The sequence below is a fragment of the Schistocerca serialis genome, chromosome 3, assembly GCF_023864345.2.
Source record: "Schistocerca serialis cubense isolate TAMUIC-IGC-003099 chromosome 3, iqSchSeri2.2, whole genome shotgun sequence".
Classification (NCBI taxonomy): domain Eukaryota; kingdom Metazoa; phylum Arthropoda; class Insecta; order Orthoptera; family Acrididae; genus Schistocerca; species Schistocerca serialis.
Genome location: NC_064640.1, coordinates 867,275,659 through 867,298,564, shown reverse-complemented (window position 1 = coordinate 867,298,564; position 22,906 = coordinate 867,275,659). Strand labels below are relative to the sequence as shown.

Below are 22,906 nucleotides of genomic sequence, written 5' to 3'. Positions count from 1 at the left end.
CACGTTATATTTCCTGTATAGTTGATAATGATCAGTACTTTTTCTTTATCTGTTAAGCCATGAGACAGCCTTACACACCCAGTAGTAGGTTATGTGTTTTCCATTCCTGTTTAGATTCCAAGTTCACTTTCTATTTCGAGCAAAATGCGCATGCGTAAATGAAGAAAACCGTCTTTCTGTCAGTCGCGTCTCTAATTTATGCTTCTTCCTCAAGATTGTTATGACCTCTTTCAGACTTTGACTATCGTGGACGTCTTTTTTTGGAACGCATAGAGTCATGTGCTATATCTATTGCAGCACACCGATTAGGGCTAATTTCAAGTCTCTTTAGAAGAGGAAACAAATTTCGATGCCGATTCCTACTGTTTTAATGATTTTTTTTTCTGAGTGGATCTACTATGACGTGCAATTTTCTTACCAAAACTGGAATGTTGTTCGATCAGCAGATGAATCACCCCCCCCCCCCCCCCCATCAACAGCAGACTCTCACAAATAGTAAAATTAAACACCTGGATTTTGAAGGACTACTGGTGAATCGCATAGACGTATGGCTGTGTGAATTTGTTAAGACGCCTACAGGACACAGGTACATGAGCGGCACCGCGTATAAACACATTTTCAGCTCCTGGCATTGATGACGACTCTGCGTGTTATTATGTGCGAACTAGTTAAAGGGTTTTCCGAGGCGTTTGCTAAAGAGTGAACACGTATTGTGTTTCCCGCACCAAATATAGGAAATATATCGAAAGCAACAACATAAACACTTTGGAGGTTGTGATGTGCACTGAACTTGTGGTTGTGTTTTGTTTACTTTTGCGGTACGTTTCGAGCTGGGGTTTTGGATTGACGATATATAAACATGAAATTATAAATGTCATGAAAAAATAAGCTTTCAAGAATGGGATATAGAACATACATGTAACGAATTCCCTTCTCGGTATGACTAAGTTTCGCAATTAAGTGATATTTGGGCTAAATATTGGTCTTCTCTTTACTCCCAATGTACAATAAGTTTCACATGTGTGTGAGTTACCGGTAGTGTTTGTGATCAATAGCTACAATTAAAAGAGGACATTATGGATCTTCTGTATACAGTTTCAAGAAAGCCGAATTGCAATCCATCCAAATCAGGACCAGACTACGATGTGTAAGTGCTTAGTGCTATTTAATGTATTTGGAGGAGAAATCGTTTTATATTGTCTTTTCATGTATTAGGCGTGTGTTTAATTCTGGTTCTAGGTTTAACATATCGGTTTACATGTCGAATTATCATCAAGTTCAAGTTGTGTTTTGGTTAGTGTTGTTGCCTCGAATCGGCGGGTTCCTACTTCCATTCACTGCGGCTAACTGTAACTTTTCTCTAGCAAGAAGATGTGAAATTGTGCCTCTCTCTACTGTGTGTTATGATTGCCGTGCGGGGCAGGAAGTTATTCGATTGTGGTGCTGTGCTTAAGGCAGATTTTACGGTGTTGCCACCTTGATGTTCAGTGGGTTTATTGGCACAGTATGTTAATCGCCTCAGCGTAATTTGAATCAATAAAAGGCTATGTATAAAATATTCATTTTAAACGAATATGAAAGGGAGAGGGTGATTCGTCTTTTCAAGCCAAACTGCCCAATCTAATGAAGCTGTTGTACGATACTAACAATATTGGGGACTAGTGTAGCAGGGGATACAACCCGTCGGCTTTGGACAATGACGTCACAAGTCGCCAATCGAAAAGCGGTTCTTCTTAGTGTTGTAGCCCCCTTCAGTGGCTGATAAGTGTTTTTTGGCTTTTTTAAAAAAAATCTCACGAGATAGAATAAACAGATCCACTTTATTAAGCAATCAGTAAAAAAACGAAACTGAAACATAACAGCAAAAGCGAAAATGGTAAACTGCTCTCTGGCGACTTGTGACGTCATTGTCCAAAGCCGACGGCTTGTATCCCCTGCTACACTAGACCCCAATATTGGCAGCATAAAATGTAAGACATTCCTCAAAGCTTCGAAGGGAACAACATAGTCTACTACCTGTATTGATACAGCATCTGGCCAGAAACATGTAATTTCATGGAAGTAGCCTAACAATTTGTAGACTTGTCATTTGTACTTCCATACAATGTATAACTTTGCGTGAAAAGTGGGGTGATATTATAATTCTTTTGGTAACAAAGTAGTAATTATGATTTCAGCGAAAGAATTGTTTATTTGCCTTTATTAGTCTATAGACAGCTCACAAACGATGTGGCACGTGTGTGTGTGTGTGTGTGTGTGTGTGAAAACAGTTTGAGACAGTAATAGAACTATATAAATATATATAGGAGAAAGATACTTTTCATCAGACATGGAACAGGTTTATAGTTAGCCTACACTTGGTACTGTTCCTGTACACGTGCATTCAGAATTATTGGGACCAAACCCTTAATTTTACACTTAAAAAGTAATTTATATTCTTTTATTCATAAAGTTCTCAAAATCTTGGAAATCATTTTGTTTCAACCAAACTTCACGTGACTTATTTGATTTTTTAAAACCCTCAGCAGCTTTTTGTTGTTTGGTAATTTACTAAAAAAAGTTTTTCTAGTTTTCAGAAAGATGTTTTGTATTTTTATTCATCTATTCTGGGGATTATTTAGAGAGTGGGAGTTTGATACAGTTTCATACTGATCCCACCTGATCTTAGTATGCATAAGGACATGAAGAATGCAGGCCTATAGACTTAGAAGAGTCAGTATGTTGTGTAAGCAGTAGTGGCACCTAGATCAAAACATATTCATGATGTCCTTCTGCCAAAGAGAAACTCTTATGTTTGCAGCAGATTTTCCTTACATTAATATACCACAGTTGCCAACAGCCCTGCCACAGTGGTAACACAATTTCCTGTCAGATCACCAAAGTTAAATGCTGTCAGGCTTGGCTAGTACTTAGATGGGTCACCGTCTGGATCTGCTGAGTGCTGTTGGCAAGCAAGGTGCACGTAACACTTGTGAGGCCATTTGTGGAGCTATTCAATTGAGAAGTAGTTCACCAGTCACGAAAACACAATGGCCAGGAGAAAGTGTCCACATCTGGTGATGCTTAAGGGCTGAGGATGACATAGCGGTCAGTCGGTACCATTGGGCCTTCAACACCTGTTTGGATGGTGTTTGTTTATAATATACCATAGTTTGCCTATGTGAAAGTAGGTGTTTTCCACTAATACAGTATTTTAGTTATCTAAGAGGTACATCACTTGGGTTAATTTTGTTGCAACTCAGTTCCTTGACAAGATGGATACTCAGTAGTTTGACAAATTATTTACCAAGACAGTCTTCACTTGTAGCTTTCAGGGGAAATATTATGTGCATAAGTTTTTCTAATATTTAAAATTAAACTGTTTGTTTGAAGCCACTCAGATGTGTTCTCCATCATAAGTTCATTCATTTTCTCCATGACATTTGTGTTCTACAGGTGGCGATTAATGCAGTTTTGCCATCATAAATTACTTCTCTGAAAGCTAGAAAGTTAGACAAATCACTGAACATAAGCAGTAAATGGAAAAGGTCCCAATACAGATCCATGAATTTAAGACATTTAAAAGACTGGTTTCGTTATTTTCTGTTGTAAAATAAAGATTTCAACTATGTCGGTCTTGTCTATTATTCCATAGTGTTTAACTTTATTTGTGAGATTATCATGTGTGTCTGTCAAAGGACTTTATTACTTGAGCTATTGTGCGTGTACTGTACTGTTTTTGTTCCTATCCTCTTAAGATAGACAGTAGAATATGCTGTCTTACTTGAAATGTGGATTGATCTTTACATAACTCATATTGGTTGTGGTAAGCCTCAAAATATTTACTCAGGGCCTAATTGGTCTATCATTGTTACATAACTTCAGATGACATTGGCACAGCCGCGGTGGTCTCGCAGTTCTAGGCGCGCAGTCCGGAACCGTGCGACTGCTACGGTCGCAGGTTCGAATCCTGCCTCGGGCATGGGTGTGTGTGATGTCCTTAGGTTGGTTAGGTTTAAGTAGTTCTAAGTTCTAGGGGACTAATGACCACAGCAGTTGAGTCCCATAGTGCTCAGAGCCATTTGAACCATTTTGACATTGGCACAACTGCAATTGACCTATAATTCTCGGGTAGTTCTGTCTCCTTTTTTTCCACAGGCTGAACTACAGTAAGCTGAAAACAATCAGGAATTATATTTTCTTTGAGTATTCAGTTTATAAGGTAGGTTTGTGAGAGCTTATTTTTTCTATAATTTTGTTTTAAATTGAAGTCAGAATGGCCAGAAGTTTTCTGTTTTTCAATTGCAAAGTTTCTCTATTACATTTACTATGCCCTCATGAAGATAAATCTGTCCAAAACAGTTATGACTCTTGGTTTTTAATTTCTTAATTCTGTGTCCTGTGAACTGACTCATGCCATTGAATCACTACAAGTGATCTGCACTAGCAAAATTAATGTTAAGACGCTGTGTGATGAGGGGATTGATGTCAAACGAAGCTTTTATAATCATCCATAGAGCCTTGCATTTGTTGGTAGTATTATTATTGATGGATCAAGTTTGCCAAGATTGCTAGTAATTTTTTTATTGTTATTACCTGGTATGGACAGATTTACGCTGTCATCCTTTGATCTTGTTAACACTATTAGATGCATGTGCTTTTTCCAACACTGGAAGTCACATGATGATGTTGCGTCTAATTGCAATAAAAAGTGGGAGGGAATAGCAGCGTATCACCAGTTAGATACAACACAGTTAAAACGTACAAGTTGTTGTGCCGATGTCCCAGAACTTGTAACTAGACTGAAATATGAATTTGTCATTGATGTTTCTTTAGCAGTATGTATTTCCCTTCTGTAATACCATTTCAGCTTCACATATATGTACTTATAATTAATATTAGCACGAAACTTTACATAGTATGATGTCAATGGCCCACCCGTTTAGCCGAGTGGTCTAACTCACGGCTTTCCGTAGTAAAGAAGGTTCCCGGCACGAATCCGCCCAGTGGACTTTTATCGAGGTCCGGTGAGCTGGCCAGTCTGTGGATGGTTTTTAGGCGGTTTTCCATCTGCCTTGGCGAATGCGGGCTGGTTCCCCCTATTCCGCCTCAGCTACGCTATGTCGGCGTTTGCTGCACAAACAAGTTCTCCACATACGGGTAAACCACCATTACTCTACAATTTAAACATAGGGGTTACACTTGTCTGGTGTGAGATGTTCCCTGGGGGGTCCACCGGGGCCTGAACCGCACAATAACCCTGGGTTTGGTGTGGGTCGGTGGAGGGGTGAAGTGGAGTGCAGTAGTCATCGTGGGGTTGTGGACCACTGCAGCTGCGGCGGGGATGGAGCCTCTCTGTCATTTCTAGGTCTCCGGTTAACATACAATACAATACAATATAATGATGTCAATGCGGTATATTAAGTTTATGCAGAAAAGAAATAGACAATTTGTTGTATTTAATTTTATGATTTTCTTTGCATGTGTGAATCTTGTTATTTGTGGTAGTTTTCAAATACTTCACAAGAAGGCTAATACTGGTTGAAGAGGGAACTCCAATGAGTATGCCTAGGCCTAGCTTTAAGGCTTGTTATTGCTTGGCCTTCTGTAGTCTCAATGATCTGGGTTCATCCCCGCATTTGTAACTCCATATACTGCATACAGGAAAGCTATCTCTAAAACATCTTTACTTATACAAAAATGACAGAATTTCTAATCTACCTGTCATGACTTTCAGGTAGCATAGGCGTAATTATTTCCAATGGAGTTTTATGTTTACAGGTATTTGAAATGATCATATCGAAACAGGCATTTCATCTCATGAGTTGATTGTAAATACAGTCAAAATTGTGTAACCATAAAATAGCTTTAAAGAACGTAACCTTGATTTCACTTGCACATTCATACTATTGCCAGAGATTAGAAATTCTGTCATTTTTGTATAAGTAAAGATGTTGTAGAGATAGCTTTCCTGTATGCAGTATAAAATTTTTAAACTCAATTTTGAGGGCACAGCATACAGACACCAATCACTTCACAATCTAGAGACTGAATAGCATGATCTGTGAATTTTCCTTCTAAGCTTACATATTTAACATCTTTAACTTTACCTTTATCTGACATATAGGCCTTAGAAAGTCTTGCTTCACTGCCTCCATCTGAGATGTGTTTAGCCAGAACCAACTGAACCTAGCAATATCAGATGTTGGCTTCATCCTATGACATAATTATGCAGTGATGTGACATACATGCACAAACGGGAAGAGAACAGAACACCGACATTATTTTGTTTTATGTCTGTATTATTCTTTGGAAAGTAGGCTATGGTGTCAAGCAGCCTGAGGTATAGGTTACGTTGAATAGTATCCATTTGGTTGTGAGTTGAAAAACCAATGAATACAAAATCTTAGTTGTGTGGCATAAATTGACATCTAGGTTACATTGAAAGGTGACAGTCTGGTTGTCAGTAAAGTGGTATCGAAAGCTTCAGTTCCTCTGTTAAAGTTGTATAGATAGGTGTTGTGTAAGCCAGTGTGTATTTGGACACACAATATCACAATGTGCTTCCAAGTACTTTCAGTGAAAACAAGCCTCTCAATTAACACACATTAAATAAAATTATTAAAATGGTATACTGATGATCTGGCTCGCGTTTGAGAATTCAGAATGCATAAAATTTTTATAAACAAAGGTCAAAGCTGAATGACACTATTTATAAAACTTAATTAAAATTTTGCATATAGCAGACCGTGGAAAAAAGGTTCTGGTGAACAGCCTACATAAAGGCACTCAACAAATGTGAAGCTACATGGGACACCATCAGACAAGAAAATTCCCAAACCCACACACAAGACATAGTCATGGATCCAAAAGTGAATTACTTCTTCTTGAACTCGGTAGGTGCGCTGAAAAATAAAAGATACATCGCATTAGACCTGTGTGGTACTAAGCCATGTGAAATGAGTACTTTCCACTTGAATGTTGTCACTTCCAAAAAGTTATCAAAAGAGATAGCAAAAGGAAGGCTAAAGTTTCAAATTCCACGTTTAAGAAATTATTCATGCAGGAGAATTGTACAAATGTACCGTTGTGTGACTGAGTCCTGTATGGAAGGCATAGTAATAAGAAAGAGAAACAACCACAAAAGTTGAAAACAACTAAGTTGCCAAGTCCAGATGGAATCCCAATTTGGTTTTACAAAGAGTACTTTATGCCATTGGCCTCTTATGTAGTTTGCATTTATCACAAATCTCTTGACCTGTGAAAAGTGCCAAGTGACTGGAAAAAGTGCAGGTGGCTCCTGTAAATAAGAAGGGTAAAAGAATGGGCCCACAAAATTACAGACCAAACTCCTTAACATCGGTTTGCTGCAAAATTCTAGAGCATATTCCGAGTTTGAATATAACAAATTTCCTAAAGACCTAAAAGCTCATGTCCATGAATCAGCACAGCTTCAGAAAGCATTGCTTGTGTGAAAACCAGCTTGCTCTTTTCTTACATGATATACTGCGAACTATGGATGAAGGGCAACAGGCAGATTCCATATTTATAGATTCCCAAAAGGCATTCAACATGGTTCCCCACTACAGACTCTTAATGAAGGATCGTGCATACTGTATAGGCTCCCAGCTATGCGACTGGGTTGAAGACTTCTTAAGTAATAGATCCCAGTATGTTGTCTTCAATGGCAAGTGTTCATCAGCAACAGGGGTAACTTCAGGAGTGCCCCAGGGAAGTGTGATAGGACTGTTGCTATTTTCTATATCTGGCAGACTGGTTGGGCAGCAATCTGTGGTTGTTTGCTGATGATGTTGTGCTGCACAAAAAGATGTCCAAGATAATTGACTGCAGATTGATACGAGATGGCCTATACCAAATTTTGAGGTTGATGTGATGAATGGCAGCTGGCTCTTAATGTAGAAAAATGTATGTTAATATAGACGAGTAGGAAAAACAAACTCGTAATGTTTGGCTACAGCATTAGTAGTGTCCTGCTTGGCACAGTCATGCCATTTAAATATCTGGGTGTAACGTTGCGAAATGATATGAAATGGAACAAGCATGCGGGGATTGTGGTAGGGAAGGCAGATGGTCAACTTTGGTTTATTGGGAGAATTTTAGGAAGGTGTAGTTCATCTGTGTCAATGGCCTTGTCACAGTGGTAACACTGGTTCCGTCAGATCACCGAAGTTAAACGCCGTCAGACTTGGCTAGCACTTGGACGGGCAACTGTCTGGTCTGCTGAGCACTGTTGGCAAGTGGGGTGTACTCAGCCCTTGTGAGGCAAATTGAGGAGTTACTTGACTGAGAAGTAGCAGCTCCAGTCATGAAAACTGACAAAGGCTGGGAGAGCAGTCTGCTGACCTCACACCCCTCCATATCCACATCCAGTGACATCTATAGGCTGAGATTGACACGGTGGTCGCTCAGTACCATTGGGTCTTCCAAGACCTGTTAGGACGGAGATTAGAGTAGCCTAGTTCATCTGTAAATGAGACCACATATAGTATGCTAGTGTGACCTATTCTTGAATACCACTCGAGTGTTTGGATTGAAAGAAGACATTGAAGCAATTCAGAAGTGAGCTGCTAGATTTGTTACTGATAGGTTTGATCAGCATGCAACTGTTGAGGATACGCTTCAGGAGCTCATGTGGGAAACCCTGGAGGGAAGAAGACATTCATTTTTAAGAACACTACCGAGAAAGTTTAGAGAACCAGCAGTCGAAGCTGATTGTAGAACAATCCTATTGCCGCAAACACACATGAAATTTTGTATTCCACAGCCTTTTGCTACCCAACTATTGCATATTAACTTTCACATTCAGCATGCTTTTACTGTACAAGATATAAGAATCGGAAGTTAACATTTTTTTCCTGCTACGATTTTCGCACCTAACTTTAATTCAAATTACGTAGCTTTATTAGCCTGTGTTGGATAATCAGGCACACCATTTTTTGCTGTTAAAACAATTGTATTTCTAATGAGCCCAGTTTGGAAAGATTTTTTTTGTAAAAATCCAGCCAAAAAGACCATGGTATTTCTAATGAGTCCAGTTTGGAAAGATTTTTTTTGTAAAAATCCAGCCAAAAGTCCTCATTTTTTACTTTTTTAAAATAAACCCTTCAGTTTGCACTTAATTTATTCAGTATTGGAAAGTGCTACATTAATAGAACTTGATATTTGAGAGCCTTGTGGTCTTACGTTACTACATGCCAAATTTCACATTTGTTGTACCTTTAGTCCCTGAAATATAAGAAGCCAAACTTTGAAATTGTTTTGGGCAATTGTGCCAATAATTTTCTGGCTGAATCTGTCTTGTAAAACTCTTTTCTGTATTATTGTTAAGAGAATGCATAAAGTTGTACAGTATGGACAGATTTCATCTCTTTCAAAACAGCTCAAAGTTACCAGAAATTCACACTCACTCTGCGCAAAATCACTACAAAAATCAAACAAGTTACTATATCTCGGCCAGTATTGCTTCGATGAACATTAAACTGTAGCAATCTTCATTGGGAACATGTGTGAATGTTGACATAAAATTTCACTGAAATATGTGATGGTCGACCAAGGAGGCCTAGGTGAGTTGATGTGGAATGATCCATTTGTTACTACCACTGAACACCATCATATCACTTGAGACACAGTACAAGATAATGCTGTAAACTTTGCTACACTGTTCTGTCCAATACAACTCTCGCACTGCTGGCTGTAGTGAGGTAATACTTTTGTCTTTGGCATTGAGAGCAGAGTGGGCTGAGTAAGCAAGCATTCTACAGCAGTGGCATATGGAATGTTTGAGAGCATATCTACGCTGACATCTCTCATATGTTGTTGCTTCTGGCAACAACTGTCATGTGGTTCCATTGCGAGGTACCAACTTTGCCATTCTTTGGACAACACCACACTTTTCTAGTTTCTAGCCCCCTGTTTTATAGTGATATGTGGACATTTCTCTTAGAGCAGTGAAATTCTCTTTCTCAAGTTGATACTGACCATCATATCCCTATATAACTATACAACATTGTTTACGTCAGTGTCAAAAGCAATGTAAGTGAATTTGACACTAGAGAGGATGCACAGCATCACAACAAGAAAAGGAATATTGGACTCCCATACTTCAAAGAGAGGCAACGGCTTTGCTGGAGTGAAAACACCTGTTCCTGTCAGGTCACTGAAGATAAGTGTTGTTTAGCTAAGCTGGCACTTGGATGGGTGACCATCCGGGTCTGCTGAGCATTGTTGGCAAGCAGGGTGCACTCACCCCTTGTGAGGCTCATTTGAGAACTACTTGATTGTGATGCAGCAGCTCCATTCACAAAAACTGATTACATGTCCCTCTGTATGCTCATCCAGTGATCGTCATAGGTTGAGGGTGACACGGCAGCCGGTCAGTACCATTGGATCTACAAGGCCTGTTCAGATGGAGTTTGTTTATTCTAAGAAACTTATTGACAAAGACTGGGAAGTCACACAAAATAACAAGTTTAAAATTTATTAATAAACTTCCAAAATCTGTTTGGTCCTTGGAGTTAAAATTTGTGATGAGTATTGGAACTCTCATGCTTCAAGGTAAAAGAACTTTAGGGAAAAGGCCTATACAAAGTTGATATTCATTTTTAAGAATGTTGAGAGTGAAGTAGCATTAAATTTTAAGGCTTACTCTGTAAAAATAGGCTTGTTGTCAATTGTATATTTAATCACTAAACGTATTCAGCAGTAAGTGGTCAGTAGTTAATTAAGAATCATTATTATTGAGTGTAATTAATGAGTGTACAGTCCAGTACAGTTATTTTGTTGATAGCCTATAATGGAGGAAGGGAGAATTGCTGGAAGATAGTTGAAAATTGGAATGATGTTGAGGAAAGATTATTTTCTTAGAAAGGGCAGGTAATGATAAGTGTTGTACTCGTATTAAGTTACGTGTAAAGGAAAAATTTTGATGTCATTTGTTCTGAGAAAACCACTGATTAAATTTAATACACTCCTGGAAATGGAAAAAAGAACACATTGACACCGGTGTGTCAGACCCACCATACTTGCTCCGGACACTGCGAGAGGGCTGTACAAGCAATGATCACACGCACGGCACAGCGGACACACCAGGAACCGCGGTGTTGGCCGTCGAATGGTGCTAGCTGCGCAGCATTTGTGCACCGCCGCCGTCAGTGTCAGCCAGTTTGCCGTGGCATACGGAGCTCCATCGCAGTCTTTAACACTGGTAGCATGCCGCGACAGCGTGGACGTGAACCGTATGTGCAGTTGACGGACTTTGAGCGAGGGCGTATAGTGGGCATGCGGGAGGCCGGGTGGACGTACCGCCGAATTGCTCAACACGTGGGGCGTGAGGTCTCCACAGTACATCGATGTTGTCGCCAGTGGTCGGCGGAAGGTGCACGTGCCCGTCGACCTGGGACCGGACCGCAGCGACGCACGGATGCACGCCAAGACCGTAGGATCCTATGCAGTGCCGTAGGGGACCGCACCGCCACTTCCCAGCAAATTAGGGACACTGTTGCTCCTGGGGTATCGGCGAGGACCATTCGCAACCGTCTCCATGAAGCTGTGCTACGGTCCCGCACACCATTAGGCCGTCTTCCGCTCACGCCCCAACATCGTGCAGCCCGCCTCCAGTGGTGTCGCGACAGGCGTGAATGGAGGGACGAATGGAGACGTGTCGTCTTCAGCGATGAGAGTCGCTTCTGCCTTGGTGCCAATGATGGTCGTATGCGTGTTTGGCGCCGTGCAGGTGAGCGCCACAATCAGGACTGCATACGACCGAGGCACACAGGGCCAACACCCGGCATCATGGTATGGGGAGTGATCTCCTACACTGGCCGTACACCACTGGTGATCGTCGAGGGGACACTGAATAGTGCACGGTACATCCAAACCGTCATCGAACCCATCGTTCTACCATTCCTAGACCGGCAAGGGAACTTGCTGTTCCAACAGGACAATGCACGTCCGCATGTATCCCGTGCCACCCAACGTGCTCTAGAAGGTGTACGTCAACTACCCTGGCCAGCAAGATCTCCGGATCTGTCCCCCATTGAGCATGTTTGGGACTGGATGAAGCGTCGTCTCACGCGGTCTGCACGTCCAGCACGAACGCTGGTCCAACAGAGGCGCCAGGTGGAAATGGCATGGCAAGCCGTTCCACAGGACTACATCCAGCATCTCTACGATCGTCTCCATGGGAGAATAGCAGCCTGCATTGCTGCGAAAGGTGGATATACACTGTACTAGTGCCGACATTGTGCATGCTCTGTTGCCTGTGTCTATGTGCCTGTGATTCTGTCAGTGTGATCATGTGATGTATCTGACCCCAGGAATGTGTCAATAAAGTTTCCCCTTCCTGGGACAATGAATTCACGGTGTTCTTATTTCAATTTCCAGGAGTGTAGTAGGAAACCTTCACAATGTACTTTCAGGAAAAGTACTCAGAAATGAAACTAAGGGCAAGAAATGGCCCTCACGGAATTTCTTTTCTGTGTCTTATACTTTGCTGTGACTTCTGGTGGCAGTGTCGGCGGCAGCAGCTCCTGCTGCTGATGATGATGATGATGCTGATGCTGATGGTGATTATGATTATGATGACTGATAATTGTTTATTCACTTTGACATAATTTTCACAATGACATCAAACATATCAGCTTAATACAGATGTAAAATACAGTTGAAAGTTAATTGACTGATACATTGGACCATGTAATTACTTACAGGTGTAATTTCATAAGACTGGATACATTGAGTACAATTTATTTATTTCATTAATATACACTGACAGGAAAAAATTGCAACACCAAGGAGTAGTAGTCTGTGATGTAAACAAAAGTTAGTAGGTGTGTTTTTTACATCTGAAAGATGACATGTATTCCAATTTTACACCAGTCACATAAAAGTGGCACTGGTAGTGCCACAATGAGAATGCAAGTCAGGATTTGCTTTAAATACTTGTTCACATTGTAATAGTGCTGAACGTTAGTTACCTTTGAGATTATATGTGGTGAGATGATGGTAGTCAAGAATGATTTTCAGGTGACAGAGACACCATTATCAATATCTCACTGAGTTTGAATGAGGTTGTGTAATGGGGCTATGAGAAGCTGGATGTTCCTTCTGCGATATTGCATAAACACTTGGCAGGAATGTAGCCACTGTACCTGATTTGTGGCAGCAGTGGTCACAGGAATGTACAGTCGTAAGAAGATGAAGCTCCAGATGGCCACGTGGCACTACTGAGAGGGTAGACCATCATGTTTGGTGTATAGCTGTGGTACATCATACTGTATCTGCAGCAGCAATTTGAGCAGCAGCTGGCATCACAGCAACATAGTGAACTGTTACAAATGGGCTACTTGAAGGACAGTTCCTAACCAGGCGCCCTGTAGCATGCGTTCCACTGACCCCAAACCACCACCTTTTGCAACTTCAGTGGTGTCAAGCGAGAGCTTATTGGAGGGCAGGGTGGAGGCCTGTTGCGTTTTCTGATGAAAGCTGGTTCGGCCTCGGTGCAAGTGATGACCGTGTGTTGGTTAGGAGGAGGCCAGTTGAGACCTATAACCAATGTGTGTGCGTGCTAGACACACTGAACCTACATCTGGATTTATGGTCTGGGATGCAATTTTGTATGACAGCAGGAGCACTCTCATGCTTATCCCAAGCATCCTGACTGCAAATCTGTACATCAATCTGGCGATTTGACCTGTTGTGTTCTTATTCATGAACAGTATTCCAGAGGATGTTTTCCAACAGGATAACTCTCACCCACATACCGCTGTTGTCACTCAACATGCTGTAAATGTGTCAACATATTGCCTTGGCCTGCTCGATCACCAGATCTGTCTCTAATCGAGCATTGTCCACAAGCAACATGAACAGTTGCCGTATTGACTGACCAAGTACCACAGGCATGGATCTCCATCCCACAAACTTGACGTCCAGCACCTGTACAACACAGTGCATGCGTTTGCATGCTTGCATTCAACATTCTGGCGGTTACACATGATATTAATGTACCAGCATTTCACATTTGCAATGGCTTATCTCACACCCATTCCCAAATTTTTCAGAAGTGCAGATTGTGCAGGGAAGGTTGCCAAATACGGTGTCTGTTCCACCTTTGTGCCTTCCCACCTTAGCACCCTTCCTTTCCACAAAGGTAATATACCCCAAGCCCAGCACAGCAGCCATTCCATTGTGGAGACGTGGAGTGAGTGGGTGGGTGGGTGGGGGTGGGGGTGGGGGTGGGATTGTCAAGCACCTGCACTGTAATAGCCCCCTGGCCATGCAGGGATCACACTGTTGGTGCCTCAGCTGATACCTCCCCATGTATGCCAAGGAGTATGTGCCTGTCATGGCATGGATGTAAGAACTCCGAGCGATGGATTATTGGCCAGGTAGCCATTGCTGAAGTTGGTTGGAGCCCATCGGAGAGCCTCTGTTCGGAGTGGGTTGGCACCATTGTGGATGGCTTGTATATGAAGCAGATGAAGCTTTCTTCTGCTGGTGGTCACATGATCTCTTCAGAAGGAATGAACTCATTCAACACAGAGATGTATGACCCCAAATGTTTCCTTTCATGGTTATGTCATTGGATTAATTTCAAGCTAAGTGACAAGCAGAGAAATAACCCCTTGGGGCCTTCATCTTGGCCTTTGAGGGCAATTTGTTATCTGAAAAGGTCAAGGTGATTGTATACTGATGTGACGTGAAATTGTATGTTCCTCCCATATGTTGTACTTCAAAAAGATGAACTTTGGGCACATGTCTTCGCATTGTGACACTAGCTCAGTCTGTAGGGATTGTGGATGACCATTGCATGTGAACATTCTGTGTGCTCCTTCCCCCTGCCTGTGTCAGTGGTGGAGAGCACCATCCTCCTTGCTCACCAGACAGCACTGTCTTTCAGAGAGAGAAAAAAATACAAGAATATAAGACTAACAAACCAAGAGACCAAGAAAACATATGAACATCTACATCCTGCATGCATGACAATGTCATATGCTACAGTAATGATGACTTCACCCTTTCTGCTGACGGTACTCTCCTCCGTTATGCATTCTACGGTGAACCCTCATGCCTGCTTGACCATACTTGCTCTCATGATGGTTGCAGGCTCCCCTCCTGCTGCTTCCCTCACCCCCACTTTCGGAGCAATGGCTCGCCACCAACCAGGGACACTGATCCCCATCTCCCAGCTGGAAATGAGTCACTCTCATCTGGCTTCTCACACCTGGAAGGGGTCTCTTGGGATTCTTCCCTCCAAGGCTACTGCCAGTCCGCAACCGTATACCAGCCAGTGGCTGAAGGAGGTACAGGCTGCTGGTCGTAGAATTTCATGGTTTTCTTCAGTCTCTGAAACTAATTCAGGGAAGCCTTCTCAGTCATCCAAACTCTATAAAGAAAAGAAAGATAAAAAGAAGTTTTCCAAGATGAAGGAAATTCTGGTGGCACCCAAGCCACCTCCCACATATACAGCTTCTATGGCCGCAGCAGTGATCCTGGTGGCCCCTGAGGCTTCATATCACACCACACATTGTGTGTCATAACCTACGTGTCTTGACACCATACTTTCCCAACCAGTGGCAGCAGGTGTGACTGGGACATAAACTGCCTCCTTGGTCCCTTCACACCCTCACAGTATACTGACAGCATAATTCTCCAGTGGAGTTGTAGTGGTTTTTTCCATTACCTGGCTGAGCTATGACATCCCTTAAGCTCCTCCCCTGCTTTCTTTATTGCCCTACACGAAACTAGTTTTTCAGTAACATGGACCCCTACCCCTCATGGTCAGTGGGGGGTATTTTAAGAATTGTGCTGATTATTATATTGTGTCAGGTGGAGTTTGCATGTACGTTCTGAAGTCAGTAAATAGCAAACTTGTGCCTCTTGATACAACTTTGGATGCTGTGGCTGTTCTGGTAAGGGCATTTCAGGATTTTACGATCTGTAATATTTATCTCCCTCTCGATGGTGGAATGCCTCAGGACGTATTGTCTGCATTGGTTTCTTAGCTCCCGCCACCCCCCTTCCCCAACTTGGGTGACTTCAATGCCCATAATCCTTTGTGGGTGGAACCACAACACTGGCCACGGTAAAGGCATCGAAACTTGCTGGCAGATCTCGACCTCTGTCCCCAGACACTTCTGTGTGGCACAGGGAGCTTACTTGGCCATTGATCATTCTATTTGGAGCCCTCGTCTCCTCCCAGCTGTCCACTGGGGGCTCCACGATGACCTGTTTGGTAGCAACCACTTCCTATCTTTCTGTCCATCCCTCAGCATCACTCCTCTGGCTGCCTGCCTAGATGGGCTCTCCACAATGCCAACTGGGATGCTTCCGCCACCAGCGTTGTTCTGAGCTCCCCGCGAAGTAGAGGTATTGACGAGGCTGTCCAGAATGCAACAGCAGTCGTTCTATTGGCAGCCGACTTAGCAATCCCCTTTATTCGGTCCCCCCCCCCCCCCACCTCCCCCCATTGAAATGTAGTACCTTGGTGGACCCCAGAAATAACCGCAGTCCATTGGAGAGCGTAGGCAGGCTCTCCAACGCCGTAAGTGGCATCCATCAATCGAGCACCTCATTGCCTTTAAGCGACTCTGTGCCTGGATCTGCCTCTTAATAAAATGGCAGAAGCAAGAATCTGAGAATGGCACGTTTCAACCATTGGACGATGTATTCCTCCTTTGCAGGCTTGGGTGAAAATCAGATGCCTCAGTGGATACCAGTCCTCTGCAAGTATATGTGGTATTTCCTTGAACAGTACTGTTTTCACTGACCCAAACATCGTAGCCAAACATTTTGCGCTGCATTACGCTTGAACCTCTGCATCTGAGAAGTATCAACCTGCCTTTTGTTTTCTTAAGCAGCAGATTGAGCGACTGCACTTATCTTTCAATACACACTTTCTGGATCCCAATAATGTACCATTCAGTGAATTCGAATTCTTCAGTGCCCTTGCCCTTCAGTGTAATACAGTCCCACGACCAGACCACATCCACAACCAAATGGTCAAACACCTATCGGTGGTTTGTCAGCATTATCTCCTTACCATCTTCAACCATATCTGGAGCAAAGGTGAGCTCCCATCTCAGTGCCGGGAGAGCATCTTCCTCTCAGTACTCAAACCAGGTAAACACCCCCTAGAGATGGACAGCTATTGACTAGTCTCACCAATGTTCTCTGTAAGTTGCCTAAACACATGGTGAGCTGCTGTGCTGGCTCCTTGAGTCTCTGGGCCTTCTGGCTCATGCCAGGGCCGTTTTTGCCAAGACCATTCCAGTGACAATGATTTGGTTTGTTTGGAGTCTGCCATCTGGACAGCTTTTGACTGATGTCAACAACTTATTGCTGTCTTTTTCGACCTACAAAAGGCTTATGACATCACATGGTGACACCATATCCTCACTACTTTATATGAGTTGGGTCTCAGGGGCTCAATTCCAAATTGTGTCCAGAACTTCTTGTCGCACCATTCATTCTGCGTTCAAGTTGGTGCTTCCCACAGTACCTGTATCCAAGAGAAGGGGGTCCCGCAGGGCTCTGTATTGAGTGTCCCTCTTCCTTTAGTGGCCATCAATGGTCCAGCAGCAGCTGTGGGGTCTCCAGTATCACCCTCCTTGTATGCCAACAATTTTTGCTTTTACTATACCTCTTCTGCTGTGGCCGTTGCTGAATGCTGACTGCAGGATGCCATTCGAAAGGCAATCGCATTCTGGGTGGAGTGGCTCACCCATCTTACCTCCTCTCAGTCCCTTCCTACTTCTCCTTGATTTTGTCTCTGTCTTATTATATCTTGCTTACAGTCGGGCTTCCCAGGATTTGCCTTTTGTATCCTTCTTTTGAGGGTTATTCATGGTTCGCTACATATAGGATGAAGGGACTGATGACCTCACATTTTGATCCCTCTAACTCTGACAACCAACCAAACAATCACTACTCTGAGAGCTCCAAGTAATTTTTAATTATGTTGTATGCATTATGTATATGAAGAATGTTTTAGCTGTCTTTTTAAACAGAGGTATGTTAGTAATCTCTTTTAATTCTTTGGGCAGACTGTTGTTACAATTTAGTCCCTCATAGAAAATATTGTTTTTAATTTATTTTTCCTGGATGAATATAAGTAAAACTAGCTCTTGTTCCATGATTATGTATAGAACTGTTAGTGAAATACTGACTAATGTTTTCCCTGACATGCATACCAGATGGGTAGGTGTAAGGATACTCATTTTTTAAAATAGTTCTTTTCTGTGATCTGGACTACCACTTCTGGTTATTCTTATGGCCTTTTTATGCAGTTTAAAAATTGCATTTGTGCTTTGCGCCTTCAATCCCAAGAAGTGAAACCCACAGCTAAGAACTGAGTGTACCTAGTAATAGTATGTCAGCACAAGACATTGGCATATTGAAAATAAAACCCTAAGAGCAAAACATGGTGGCATTCTTTTTGCCAACATGTTTGTGTGTTCATTGTATTTTAATTGACAATTAGTATTCATCCCTAAAAACTTTGTTTCTTACTCAATCCATAGATTAACATCTATGCTTAATGCAACGGAGTTGTTTACCCTCTTAATGCGGAAGTGCATATGGTTTGTTTTCTTTATAAATCTCATGGCGAGTGAGGTAGTCATAGCCCTAGAAATCCATTTGCATAAATAAATAACTGCAACAAAAGAAAGACCACAAACCTTTTTAGACATGGGAGGTGTCCCTTGATAAAACGTAGATATCCCCTATCCTCATGATGGTCATAGTGTAAAAAGACAACTGTCAAAAAACTTGACAGTGGACTACATGTCAGGTGCAGCCTAGAACAAACAGAGATACTAAGAACCCAATCAAATTATAATAGAATCTGGTGGTAAATAATGATACCCACAGGAAATTGAAGACCCATTCCAAGAACCCCTAAACATAAATAGTTTTTACACAAGCATTGGTGAGAGGATGTGTGTGGACTGGCCCAGCCCACAGCATATAATGTACTGACAACTCAGGAGTAAAACACAGAAATACTGTCCTGTCACACTTGCACAAAAAGATTATTTTTGGGGGTTCTTAGAACGGGTTTTCAATTTCCCATGGGTATCATTATTTATCATTGGGGTTCTTTTATAATTTAATTGGGTTCTTGGTATCCCTGTTTCTTCTAGGTTGCACATCATGTATAGCCCACTGTCAAGTTTTCTGACAGCTGCCTTTTTGTGCTATGGTCTGCATGAGAGTAGGGGACATGTATGTTTTATTGAGGGATGGGTTCCATGACTAAAAAGGTTCATGGTCTTTCTTTTCTTATTTGTAATGTAATTAAAAATTTTTATCATATAGTTTAGCCTATGTAGGTTAATAAATGGGTTTTTGCAACTTCTTTAGGTGAACTGTTTGTCATGTGAAGATGTGACTTTACAGTTGTGAAACTAATTGTGATCCAGTAAGAGATCAATAAATCTCCTCATGGCAGTTGTTGCGATTATTTATTTATTTGGTGTTTCTTCATGTTCAATTAAAATTTATTACATACTGTCCAAATGTAAACATCCTTGATGGTTTCATTTGTTTTTTCTAATAATAGTTCTGGTATTTTGTCAGTGACTATGATGTTGCTGTCATCGGCAAAGAGAAATTTTCCTCCAGGCCTTACACTATCTGGAAAGTCATTGATATATATTAAGAACAGAATTGAACCCAATACACTACCCTGAGGGACACCTATGTTTACATGTTTTTTGTCTGACAATTGCTTTACTAAAAATTTATCAGCAGCAGACATGTAAACTATCTCTGCCTTTAGTGTCCTGTCCTTAAGACTGAAACCACTCATTTGCTATTCCTCCTATATGTAGTGCTTCTAGTTTGTGTGCTAGTATTTTATGGGTCGCAGTGTCAAAAGCCTTGGAAAAGTCCAAGAATATGTTGGTAACATAGTTGTTCTTATCAAGAGCTTCAAGTACCACTTTTGTGAACACTATTATGGGTGAAATGGTCTTCTCCCTCTTTGGAAACCAAATCTTGTTTCTGTGGAGGGTGTGGGTATGCTCTGGTGGAGGATGGTGGTTCAGGATGAGGCAGATGCCACTTTTAGGTAGGAGAGTCTCTTTATTAATTTGCTACAAGCTCTCTGCTGTTGGCTCACCACGGCCCAGGTGTGGCATGACCTAGAGCCATAGACAATCCTAGTAGGCTGAGCTACATTAGATGCGGAATGCAAGGTGGCTGTCACTGCTGAGTACGGGACGTTAATTCCCACTAGTCTGTGACAAGTGGTGGGTGCAGATGGCCAGGGAGCGAACTGTGGACCTGCGGGTTGGATGGTGATGGCTGTCAGGATGATGGCAGGTGGCCTCATGGCCTAAGTTGGCATAGTGATGGTTGATGACTCACAAGGGAACCTCCCCATTGCACCCCCCTCAGATTTAGTTATAAGTTGGCACAGTGGATAGGCCTTGAAAAACTGAACACAGATCAATCGAGAAAACAGGAAGAAGTTGTGTGGAACTATGAAAAAATAAGCAAAATATACAAACTGAGTAGTCCATCTGCAAGATGGGCAACATGTAGGATAATGTGAGCCCAGGAGCACCGTGGTCCCGTGGTTAGCGTGAGCAGCTGCGGAACGAGAGGTCCTTGGTTCAAGTCTTCCCTCGAGTGAAAAGTTTAGTTTTTTATTTTCAGACAATTATCAGAGTTCAGGCACTCACGCATAATAAACTTCGCTCTCCAAAATTTGAGGATATGTTAAGATTTGCTTGGACATATGCAGGATTTGACGGTGTACACACGGAAAAATTTGAAAACATTAAAAACATATGTTTTGACAAAGCACAGAGAAAACTGTGTGACTGTGAAACTGTTGCATTCATTTGTTGCAGTTTATGTGACACACTCTTATGTTTTCATCACTTTTTTTGGAGTGATTATCACATCCACAAGAAAACCTAAATCGGGCAAGGTAGAAGAATCTTTTTACCCATTCGCCAAGTGCGCAAGTTAGGTGGGTCGACAACATATTCCAGTCATATGACGCACATGCCATCACCAGTGTCGTATAGAATTTATCAGACGTGTTTTCCTGGAACAAATGTTTTCGGTTCCTATTGGAGAGGCATGTCGTTTCTTCTACTAATTGCACAGTTTTGCGGTGCTGTCGCAAAACACAGACACTAAACTTATTACAGTGAACAGAGACGTCAATGAACGATCGGACAGATCATAACTTTGCAAAAATAAAGTAAGTAAACTTTTCGCTCGAGGGAAGACTTGAACCAAGGACCTCTCGCTCCTCAGCTGCTCACGCTAACCACGGGACCACGGCGCTCCTGTGCTCACATTATCCTTGATGTTACCTATCTTGCCCATGGACTACTCAGTTTGTATATTTTGCTTATTTTTTCGTAGTTCCACACAACTTCTTCCTGTTTTCTCGGATGATCTGTGTTCAGTTTTCCAAGGCCTATCCACTGAGCCAAATTATAACTAAATCTGAGGGGGGTGCGATGGGGAGGTTCCCTTGTAAGTCACTTGCCAATATGGCGGATGACTAACCTGGCTGTATGGCCATTATTTATGTTCAACAAAGCGGGTCTGTTGTTAATAGGAATAGGGGTGTGGGAATCTGGGAGCCATCCTACAACAGTACTACCACTAACATAATGAACCATGTAGCCATCCTTTTCTGCATATTATCCTCTTCAGCTCAGTAATTTCAACCTAGTTATCCCTTCCTTCATGTGGCCCACTGTTCTTATCACTAAGTCATAAAAAATGAGCACTTACATTCAGAATGAAGAGTTTAACATGAACTATTTACAGAAATCTATGGTAAAGTCACTACAGTTGCATTTCTGATCATAATGATCAGAAAACTATTTCTTGAACTCTAATACCTCTCATCTACGAGAGACCTGTCCTGTGTATCATGGTTCACTAGCCCTGCAATACCACTGATGTATTTAACTACAGGCACTGTATCACCTACAACCTGTGCCTCTTAATACAATTCTGTGATACTCTATGATACTTTCTCCCTGTCAGAATCCCCTGTTACCTGGTATGTTCTCCGATTCTGCCATACACTGGTTGCAGTTATCACTGAACTTGAGGAACCTTGGAGCAGTACAGTGGTGATGTCACAGCCAATAACCCATCTCACACCCATAGTACCTCTGTGCCTTGCCTTGCTGCTTTGAACAAGTGTTGCATGATGTAAAGACAAAAAGTCCGAAGCATAAGATCTGCTGTGACACTAATCTATGTTTTACTTCATCAGTGTTGTTCCGTGGTTTAGAGTTACCTCACTATAAAAGAATGCATCACAGAAAGGGCAAGAAAGAAAGCAGCTCTGCATACAACTAGGGCTCTCTGTGGGTTTCAGACCACATATCTACTAGTGTACACCCTTGGAGAACTCTTTAATTCCTAATTCACATATAAACACTGTTTACAACAAACTAATTGTACAGTTGCCTACTGTCAATATCGACTTAAACTTCATTTGAATCCACAGCCTTCCTTGTCCCAACCAAGCACTCCCTCCACTGCCTGCCTTAACGCTCTTTTTTTCCATCATGCTTAGTGTATGACAGTGTGTGATTCAGTGCAGGGTGCCACATGAGCCAATAAGTTACGTTTTTTACACAGAACTGGTATCATAGGTTCATGTCTTGGGCCTTTCCAGGGTTCGTAACCAAATCTATACCTGACAATGAGAACCAGCCTGCTGCGTGTTAGATGGCTATCACTCGTGGTGAATACAATGAAAGCATATTCTTTGAATTGTACAGTGGGATCATAAGTGTTTTTTGCTATGAAATGTGATGCCTTATGCTGATAATGAGAGTCCAAGCACTGCTTTAGTTTATCTTCGGCAGCCTCTGATTGTGTGTGGACTTTCAAAATATTTTTAGAAATTTCTCTTGGA

General features: G+C 42.0%; 1 protein-coding gene across 1 annotated transcript in view; it reads left to right on the top strand.

Annotated features, from left to right (window-relative positions):
- The first annotated feature begins 828 nt into the window (after positions 1-828).
- The window catches only part of LOC126471008 (mediator of RNA polymerase II transcription subunit 16), a 289,195-nt gene continuing 267,117 nt past the window's right edge, over positions 829-22,906 (top strand). Inside the window, exon 1 of the mRNA XM_050099062.1 lies at positions 829-1,147. Coding sequence (XP_049955019.1) covers positions 1,077-1,147 — 71 coding nt within the window. The 5' untranslated portion in view covers positions 829-1,076. The remainder of the gene's footprint in view (positions 1,148-22,906) is intronic.